This window comes from Poecile atricapillus, chromosome 4, assembly GCF_030490865.1.
Source record: "Poecile atricapillus isolate bPoeAtr1 chromosome 4, bPoeAtr1.hap1, whole genome shotgun sequence".
Lineage (NCBI taxonomy): Eukaryota > Metazoa > Chordata > Aves > Passeriformes > Paridae > Poecile > Poecile atricapillus.
Genome location: NC_081252.1, coordinates 50,672,497 through 50,681,598, shown reverse-complemented (window position 1 = coordinate 50,681,598; position 9,102 = coordinate 50,672,497). Strand labels below are relative to the sequence as shown.

General features: G+C 54.5%; 3 protein-coding genes across 3 annotated transcripts; 2 read left to right on the top strand and 1 right to left on the bottom strand.

Annotated features, from left to right (window-relative positions):
* Positions 1-1,006: 1,006 nt before the first annotated feature.
* Positions 1,007-4,412, bottom strand: LOC131579212 (uncharacterized). Its single transcript, XM_058838845.1, has 3 exons — positions 4,406-4,412; positions 3,997-4,334; positions 1,007-1,344 (listed from the first exon to the last, which is right to left on the bottom strand). The coding sequence occupies exons 1-3, from the start codon at positions 4,410-4,412 to the stop codon at positions 1,117-1,119; spliced, it is 573 nt and encodes a 190-aa protein (XP_058694828.1). The 3' UTR covers positions 1,007-1,116.
* On the top strand, positions 4,267-7,023 carry SLC10A4 (solute carrier family 10 member 4). Its single transcript, XM_058837330.1, has 3 exons — positions 4,267-4,790; positions 5,190-5,400; positions 6,049-7,023. The coding sequence occupies exons 1-3, from the start codon at positions 4,411-4,413 to the stop codon at positions 6,562-6,564; spliced, it is 1,107 nt and encodes a 368-aa protein (XP_058693313.1). The 5' UTR covers positions 4,267-4,410; the 3' UTR covers positions 6,565-7,023.
* A 34-nt stretch (positions 7,024-7,057) lies between these two features.
* ZAR1 (zygote arrest 1) lies at positions 7,058-8,755 on the top strand. The gene is made up of 4 exons (XM_058837329.1): positions 7,058-8,115; positions 8,200-8,292; positions 8,367-8,441; positions 8,521-8,755. The coding sequence occupies exons 1-4, from the start codon at positions 7,090-7,092 to the stop codon at positions 8,662-8,664; spliced, it is 1,338 nt and encodes a 445-aa protein (XP_058693312.1). The 5' UTR covers positions 7,058-7,089; the 3' UTR covers positions 8,665-8,755.
* Positions 8,756-9,102: the final 347 nt, after the last annotated feature.

The window sequence follows — 9,102 nt, the reverse complement described above, 5'->3', positions numbered from 1 at the left end:
TGTGTCTGGCTGGGGAGGTTTCTTAGGAAAAACTTAATTTCACAGATCCAATGCTTCTTCTTATTTCCAAAATCTATTTTCTCACCTGGTTAGTGACCAAGCTCCCAAACAACATAAATGTTTTAAAAAGGAAAAAGTCACTTGTCTGCTAAGATCTTACAGTTGCTGGCTCTGTGAGGGTGGGTTTTTTCTATGGGTGGGAATGACAAAAGGTGCAAAGTCCTCTGTGTGCTGCTGCTCTTGAGAAACAGAGTGGGAGACAGATCCTAGTTCAGCAAAGGACCAGGAGACACATCCTTCCTAGCACAAAGATAACCATGGAAGAACAAACAAGCAAAAGCACCAATATCTCTGCACAATTAGGTTCCAATTCCTAACTCTCCTAAGCCACAAAAATAAGTGCTCTGGATCTACATTATAAATAAGATCAAGCTTATGCATTTCATGGAGTTTACCACAAAATTACCCTAAACTGCATGGAGGGGATCACACAATACACAATAAAGGAATATTTTAATTCAAGGCAGCAAACAACAGCAAAGACTTTTCTTTTTTCCCGTGGTAAATGATTATTTCCCTATTAAATCTTTAATTTAATTTTATTTCAATCCATAGCCTAGGTGCATATCAAATAAGGTAGAAATGAAGGGACTGTACATCCCCTGGAAATCAGAAACTACTCCTGCTAGATCTCACCTGAACATCATTTTCACAGCAGTATTTTGTCCCAGAGTCTTTAGTAGCACCACAGCCTTAAGGTGCCGACTGAAAGCTTTCCATTCTCCAGGACTATCCTTCAGAAGCCTCTCTTCCTCTGCAAACACCCGGCACAGCTCCACAGATCAGCCGGCACGGACGTGCAGAGAGGCAGAGCATGACTTAGGGGAGGGTGACGCCACTTCCCGCAGACCCAGGCGCAGCATGCAAGAGCCAAGGCAGGAGGAGAGGAGCGGGGAGCTGAAATGGATACTGAGCTGAAATAGGAAGAGAGGGAAAAGAGGGGGTGACCACCATTTGCTTTCTTACCCAGCCCCATTGGCTGCTTTTATGGAGTGCTTGTAACTACAACATGCACACACTTGAAGCGCAACATGTTTGGGATTCAGGCTTCCGCGTTCATGACTGGCTTATCCTTAACTCGCTAGGGATTTGCAAACCAACCCTTCTTGCTTGAGGCTCCAGAGCCTGCAGAGCAACAGGCACACACCAAACCTCCTCTTGCTGCCCCAAATTCAGCTCAATGAACAACAACCACAGCAGCTTCTCTTGGGGGTCACCAAGAGGAAGCATAGACACAACTGCAACTTTGCAGTAGTCCTGGGCTATGCCAGATGCTTTTAATCTCTGTCAAGAGAAGCAAGTGGTTGAAACATCACACAGTGTGCTGAAGCAGTCACTAATTGAGTAAACAGCAAGGTTGCTTCGCTCATTCCTTACCATACAATCAAAATTCCTTAAAAGTCTAAAACTTAAAAGTTTATCCTCTATTTTTCACCTTTGATTCTAGTTGAATAAAGGGAAGGCACAAAAATCCTGTTATAAAGGAGCAAACAAAATTTCTTGGTTTTGAGAGACTTCTGCCTCTCCAGACTGGCTTATAGCACAAGTGCTCTTCTGTGGAAATCAACCCTGTTCTAAGATTATTGTAAGGCAATATTTTGAATAAAAGTTACAAACTACAACAAATTTGTATTTCAGCAGTCCTTTCCCTACCTCTTCTTTGCTCTTGCTAACTTTAATCCTTTTCACCCATTTTTCAACAGAAGGACTAACAAGGAATAATTGAGAATGATGTATGATCAGGTTTACTTGCCAAGTCTTTTTATACTCAAATATTCAATTTGCGGTTTCCAGTAATAGCAGGGTAGGCAGTATCCTTTCTCTTGCCCTCCATAAAAGAAAGCAGAAAGGAATTATCCATGGATTTAGATACACCGAGGTGTTCACTATGTGTGAGCTGGTTGCCTCACAGCCAGATGCTGCAAAACTACTCAGCATCGCTCCAGACTCGAGCTTGTGCTTTCATGATGACATATCAGGACAGGCTGCAGCAACTTAGAGACAAGAACCATGCTCAGCAGCAGGTACAACGTTTTTTCATTCTAAATGCTGCATGTGAAAATATGCTGGGTGCCCACCTGGTGTGGAGGTACTTTGTGAATGGACAATTAGCACACATAAAAAAACATTGACTGGGTTCAGACTTGGCTTTCCCTGAGGGCAGCTTCACTGTTCATGTTTAAACCAAGAGTTTAATTTTAGCTGATAAATTATAACAAAATCCTCAAGAGGTCTTGATTTCTTGCGATGCATTCATGACATTTTCCCACTATAGTTCAGTGTCCCTTGAAACTGAAGTTTATGCTGACTGGGTGGTCTCTGAAAGAGCCTGCATCTGCTTCCTGGGCTCCTCATGTAACTGCCTGCACCATAGGTGCCACACACATATAAAAATATCTTCCTGTGACCAGCCCTGCTGCAGTGGGGAGTTTGGGGAGTGACAGTCAGAGATAAAGCAGGAGGCTTGGCTGCACCCTCCCCACCTGCTCAATAAGCAGCTGCCCTGTGCTCACACAGTGGATCCATCCTGGGTCTGCCCACAGTGATCCCTGGTCAGCCCCACCACAGGGAACCACCCGGGCACTTCTCACAAACCAGGGAGGGTATGATAAGCAAATGACCTGCATGTTGTGAAGCAAAGTACTGGCTACATGACAGATGGAATAACATATAACAGTGGTAACACTTTAGGAAGCATAATAAATACACTGAAATCCTTTCTGTTTATGCAAACGAGAAAATTAAATCCAGAGAATGTTGTTGGCTCAAAAAGCCAACCAGATCCTGAGCTTCCCTCCTCTAAAGCCCAAAAATATGAATGAACTAAAGCAATCCGGATCCTATTTGGCTGCTCATCTCTGATGTCTCATCTTCCCTGAGCCCTCCTTAGGCTAATGACAAGGAAACAAACACAGGCAGAACAACATTGAACTTGGCATCATTTTGGCAAAGTTGCGTTCTCAGGATTTTGTCACCAGTTACTAGCACTTCTTGTGTCACCTGTACCCCAAGAAAGAACCAAAGGTTTAATAGGCAAACTGTCTGTTTTTCTTTCAAGCCACCAATAATTTCTACTTGAGTCTGGGGACAGTCTAAAATTTTACCCAAACTTGCTGTTTGATGGAGCTGAAGGCAAGCAGCCAGTCAGAGCAGCTCCCATAGGCTCTCTCCTTAAATCCGGTGTGTCCCCCTTCAGCTGTGACCCGAAAGGCTCCATGCAGAAACAGAACCACACATGAAGTGCAGAAACCAAGGGGCAGCAACTGGGGATGCTCTGTCCTGGATCAGCTACCCTCACCCAGGGGTAAAAGTGGTGGCTGTGACCCCAGCTAAACCCTGCAGGTGAACAAGGGAAAGAGCTTCATTCCTAAGACAAGGCCAATAGTAGGGCCAAGAGTGAGCGTCACTGACATTATCTCCTGCCCCTGGAAGCTGCCCTCCTCTCTCAATAACTCCTGCCCTTGTGAGGCTAGTTGGGCATTCTATACAGTACTGCACTTCTGAAGGAATGAGGTGACACACAATTATTAAATGAAAAGTAAATGTTGCAAGCACAATTTTATGACTGAAAACCGTTTAATCACCCTTGGATGCAATTTTTGGGTGATGGACTACATGTCTTACCCTGGTTTGAATAGCTGTGTGCCTCTGAGCTTGACTGTTTCCTTTGCATGTACTGACTACCCTTTAAAAGATATCACCTCTCCTGACAAGTTTCTGGGTCCCCACCAGCAGAAAGTGTTGCCTCCTCGACCTCATAAAAGGGCTTTCCATCCTTCCTCACACACTCCAAAGGCTTCACATCAACAGCAACTTGCCTGGATGGGGAACGAGCTTGGCAATCCCTCAGCAGAGGGGTCTAGTGCTGCCCACCCACATCGCGCGACATTGCTACGCTAATTGACCTTGCCGACGCCAAAGTAAATCCTGTGGTACCTCAAGTCCTCTGCTGGAAAGGTCGGGCCCTGCCGGCTCCACAAGAGGCTGCCGGGGGTCGCACCGGAGAGGAGGATGCGGCCGCCGCCTGCTCTTCCCTCCGCCGGGGCCGGGCGGCGCTGGTGGCCGGCGATGACCGCCGTCGAGGCGGCAGCGAGACACCGCCCACGCCGGGGGTGGCCCCGCGTGGGTCCGGGGACGAGCGGGCGGCGCCCGCAGCAGACAGGCAGCCGGGCACCGCGGCCGCGGCGCATCGCCAGCGCCCGGAGATCCGAGCGGAGCCGGGGAGGGATGCGGGCTCCGCCGCCCACCGGGGCGAGCCCTCCCCGCGTCCCGCACTGACGGCAGCCCCGCCACCCGCGCTCTCTCCCGGGGTTTGGCGGGGAGCCGGCGGCTCCCGGGGCCGCGCAGCCCATGGCCAGCTCCGCGCAGCCCCCGGCGGCGGGCGGCGGCCCCGACGGCGGGTCTCTGGCGGGGGGCGGCGAGACCTTCGGGGACCGCTCCCTCAGCCAGGGCCTGAGCGTGCTGGTGGGGCTGGGGCTCTGCGTGACCATGCTGGGGCTGGGCTGCGCCGTGGAGCTGGGGCAGCTGGGGCAGCAGCTCCGGAGGCCCGTAGGGCTGCTGCTGGCGCTGCTGGGACAATTCGTGGCCATGCCGCTGCTGGCATTCCTCCTCGCCCTCATCTTCGCCCTGGACGAGGTGGCGGCTGTGGCTGTACTGCTATGCGGCTGCTGCCCCGGGGGCAACCTCTCCAACCTCATGTCGGTACTCGTCGACGGGGATATGAATCTGAGGTAGGTGCCCCGCTGCCCCTCACCCCTAGCCGGCCGGGGGAGGCGGGGAGGGTTCGCTGGGCACCTGCCGCCGGCGGAGCCGGGACGGGCGGACGGGCGGGTACGGCGTGCTGGGAATCGGCGGCACCGCTCTCCTGCCCCTCCCGTGAAGGATCTTACAACAGCCCCGACACACGCTTCCTGCCTCCTTCCCTAAAAAGCTTGCGTGCCCGCGCCCTGGCCGGAGCAGGGAACGAGGTGGAGGATGGAGAGGGGAGAGAGGAGAACGAGCGGGCTCTGGCCGTGAGGAAGTGCCCGGCCTGGCTGCAGAACCCACTCCAGCCGGGGTTCGGGTTTCCCGGGGCTGCTCCCCGGCCGGGCCCGCGGTGATGGAGCATTTCTCTGGTTCCCCCGGCGCAGCATTATCATGACGGCCTCCTCCACGCTGCTGGCCCTCTTCCTGATGCCACTCTGCCTCTGGATCTACAGCCGCCACTGGATCAACACGGCCGTGGTGCAGCTGCTGCCCCTGGGGGCGGTAAGCCTGACGCTGGGCAGCACCCTGCTGCCCATCGGCCTGGGGGTGCTCATCCGATACCGGCACCCCCGCACCGCCGACCTCCTGGTCAAGGTAGGCACAGCGCCCGGAGGGGAGGAGGGTGGCACCGGGGACAGGGAGCAGAAGGCAGTAAGCTTTCTAGTCCCCCCAGACCGGTGTTAGTCTCACACAGGCATATTCAACTACTTAGGTGGAATACAAAGACTTACAGTCTTGAAATAAAACGTTGGGGCAGGGAAAGCGAGGGAGATGGCGGGTTACCGCCTATCGCAGCACACAGGAAGGAGGGCAGCGTGGTGCTGCAGCCGGGCAGGCATCCTGGACCCTGTAGCAGAGGCATTCCATGACATCCTGCTTGCTTCCCACACTTTCTGCACCCACGTCAGGCAAAACCAACCTGCAGGCACGGCCACGCTTTCTTAAAACATGCAACTGCATTAGCTTAATTGAGAAAGGAAGAGTGAAGCACAAGTCCTGATTCTTGTTTCCCAGCAAGTCATCCCAAAACAAAATGATGACGACCTCAGCCCCCTTCCTTTCCTGGGATATGATCAAACACCACCAAAATCCCAGGCCAGGAGAAAACCTGGGAAGGGCAGTACAGCCATATTTTGCGGTTTAGACTCTTTAGCAAGTCTCTACCTGGTATGCTTTTCCTTTCTAAATAATAGCCCTCATGTTGTTTATCATGTTGTTTATCACGTCTGTATCTGTTGCCAGATTTCCCTGTGGTCCCTCTTGGTGACTCTGGTGGTCCTGTTCATCCTGACTGGGACCATGCTGGGTCCAGATCTGTTGGCACAGATTCCTGCGTCTGTCTACGCCATTGCAGTGCTGATGCCTTTGGCAGGGTACGCCTTGGGATATGGCTTAGCCACTGTCTTTAAAATGCCCCCACACTGCAGGAGAACAGTATCTTTGGAAACGGGGTGCCAAAACGTCCAGCTCTGCACTGCCATCCTAAAACTCACCTTCTCCCCGGAGCTCATAGGGAGCATGTACATGTTTCCCTTGCTTTATGCGCTTTTTCAGTCAGCGGAAGCGGGACTGTTTGTGCTGGCATACAAGATGTATGGAAGAGACAGCTACAAGCAAGATACACTTGGTGAAGAGGAAGACACAGATATTTCCTACAAGAAACTGAAGGAAGAGGAGGTAGCTGATACTTCATATGGCACAGTGACCACAGAGGAGCACAACTCCATTCAGATGGAGCCAACTCAGACAGCGCTTTAGGCAAGACAAAGAGGTAACTCCCCAAGACATGAATGTGTGTTGTGCTTGTAGCCAGGCTGGAGCTGTGCTCGCTGCTGTGCAAGCGGAGCTGTCCAGCCTCTATCATTTCTCCAGCTGCTCCCATTGTACAAGGTGATATGTGTTTATTACCATGACAGTTCTACTTCCTCAAAAGTAAATGTGAAAAAAAAAAAAAAAAGAAAGAAAAAAAAAAAGCATCACTGCGACACAAACCAGTAACTGTAAAACTTCATGCAAGGAGGCTGCTGCCTGGCTGAGTGCAGCAGGAATGGGTAGAAGGAAGAAACAGTGTTCTACAGAGTCAGTGCCAACTCAGTGTCAGTTCAGATGACAGAAAAAACACGTCGCGTGTGTGTCTCTGTGCCTCCCACCTGCTGTAAAAGCATTGTTCTCATTGTTCTCACCACAAATACATGGCGAAGCCGAACCAAACCCGTATTATCTCCTGTTTACTCCCGTGGAGGCAATTAAGAGCCGCGTTGCCGGCATCGGCTGGGGGCTGTGATGGGGGTGGGGGATGGCCCAAGGCCGCGCACCAGGTGGGGATGGGAAGGGACCGCAAGGCCGGCGCCCGTCGGGGGCGAGGGAAGCGCGGCCCCGCCCCGGGGGTATTTAAGGCCACCTGCCGGGGGTTACCCCGGGTCCCGTGCGATGGCCGAGGAGGCGATGGCGAGCTATCTGTACACCGCCTACCCCCCCTACTCCTACCGCTACCCACCGCCCAAGGGTAAAGGAGGGGCGGCGGGCGGCTGGCGGCCGCGGGGCAGCAGCTACTTCCCGGGCTACGGGGAGGCGGCCGCCGAGTACTTCGACAACTACCAGCGGGCGCAGCTCAAGGCCATCCTCTCCCAGGTCAACCCCAACCTGACGCCGCGGCTCCGCAAGGCCAACACCAAGGAGGTGGGCGTCCAGGTGAACCCGCGGCAAGACGCCTCGGTGCAGTGCTCGCTCGGGCCCCGCACGCTGCTGCGCCGCCGCCCCGGCCCCGCCGCGCCGCGGCCCCGTGAGGCGGAGCGGGGGCAGGAGCTGGGCAGCCCCGCCACCACCAGCACCCGTGCCGTGCGCTTCCCTCGCACCATCGCAGTCTACTCGCCCGTGGCGTCCCGCAGACTCACCGCCTTCCTGGAGGAGCCGAGCCCGGAGCCGCAGCGGCGGCCACAGCAGCAGGACAAGGCGGCGGCCGTCGAGGAGGAGCCGGCTGCGCTGCGGGAGCAGCGGGAGGCGGAGGCGGCAGCCGTGCGGGCGAGCTGGGAGAAGCCCTCCGACGGTGGCGCCGAGCCTCTGGGGCAGCGCCCGGCCGAGCCTCTGGGGCAGCGCCCGGCCGAGCCTCTGGGGCAGCGCCCGGCCGAGCCTCTGGGGCAGCGCCCGGCCACCCCGCCGGAGCCGGCGACGGACGCAAGCCAGGAGGAGGTGGCAGAGGCAGCCGAGGCACAGCCTGCCGCCGAGCCGGCAGCCCAGCCGCCGGCAGAGCCGCCTGCCTCACCCCAGAAGCGGCAGTCGTCGGCGGGCAAGACCCGCCTGCGTTTCCAGGTGAGTGTCGGCCGCCGGGGAGCAGAGCGGGGCCCGGCTGGCCCGGGAGGCGCCCGCACCGTCGAGTAACATTGTCTCCGGCAGTTCCTGGAGCAGAAGTATGGGTACTACCACTGCAAGGCCTGCAACATCCGCTGGGAGAGCGCCTATGTTTGGTGCGTCCAGGGCACCAACAAGGTAGGGCCGGCTCGGATTGCCCCGGCTCGGGCTCCTCGCCGCCGCCCCTCTGCTGACACCGGCCTTCCCCGCAGGTCTATTTCCGTCAGTTCTGCCGCACCTGCCAGAAGTCCTACAACCCGTACCGCGTGGAGGACATCACCTGCCAGGTAAGGGATCCCTGCCCTGCCGTGAGCCCGGCCGCTCCTGGGCCCGGCCGCCTTCACCGACCGCCGCCTTCTCCCTCAGAGCTGCAAGCAGACGCGGTGCACCTGCCCCGTGAAGATGCGCCACGTGGATCCCAAGAGGCCCCACCGCCAGGACCTCTGTGGGAGATGCAGAGGGAAACGCCTCTCCTGCGATAGCACATTCAGTTTCAAATACATCATCTGAAGGGGAAGGGTTTTTTTTTTTGTTTTTGATTAGGGCTCTTCAAGAAAAGAAGAGCTCTACTTGCAGATTTATTTTGGTTTTGTTGGTGTTGTTGAAGGTACTTGGTGAGATGTAGTTTAGGAAAGCATAAAAATAAAAGCATTGCAAAGCATGCTCAAATGATCAGGTGGGTTTGTGCCCAGCTCAGAGGGTGCATATTGTGAATTCTGTAACTTGCATTGGTGACAGGCCTAGAGGTGTATTGTAAATCAGTGATGGTCTTGGAAGCAACTGACTCAGGACTTTGTGGACTTTCCTCAGGTGGAAAGGGTTTCTGTTACTGATCCTGCTCTCGAACTAATCATATGCTTGAAGTTAACATCAAATTGATATCTGCAGTAAGTAAGAGTAGGCTATCCTTCATGAACAAAACATCAGTAGTATTCACTCAGTTTGCAC

Coding starts and splice junctions, on each gene's coding strand:
- SLC10A4 (XM_058837330.1), top strand. CDS start 4,411: ATGGCCAGCTCCGCGCAGCCCCCGGCGGCGGGCGGCGGCCCCGACGGC. Junction 4,791..5,189: donor GACGGGGATATGAATCTGAG/GTAGGTGCCCCG, acceptor CCCCCGGCGCAG/CATTATCATGACGGCCTCCT. Junction 5,401..6,048: donor CCGCCGACCTCCTGGTCAAG/GTAGGCACAGCG, acceptor ATCTGTTGCCAG/ATTTCCCTGTGGTCCCTCTT.
- LOC131579212 (XM_058838845.1), bottom strand. Junction 1,345..3,996: donor TTTCCAGCAGAGGACTTGAG/GTACCACAGGAT, acceptor TTCTCTTGACAG/AGATTAAAAGCATCTGGCAT.
- ZAR1 (XM_058837329.1), top strand. CDS start 7,090: ATGGGGGTGGGGGATGGCCCAAGGCCGCGCACCAGGTGGGGATGGGAA. Junction 8,116..8,199: donor AGACCCGCCTGCGTTTCCAG/GTGAGTGTCGGC, acceptor TGTCTCCGGCAG/TTCCTGGAGCAGAAGTATGG. Junction 8,293..8,366: donor GCGTCCAGGGCACCAACAAG/GTAGGGCCGGCT, acceptor CCTTCCCCGCAG/GTCTATTTCCGTCAGTTCTG.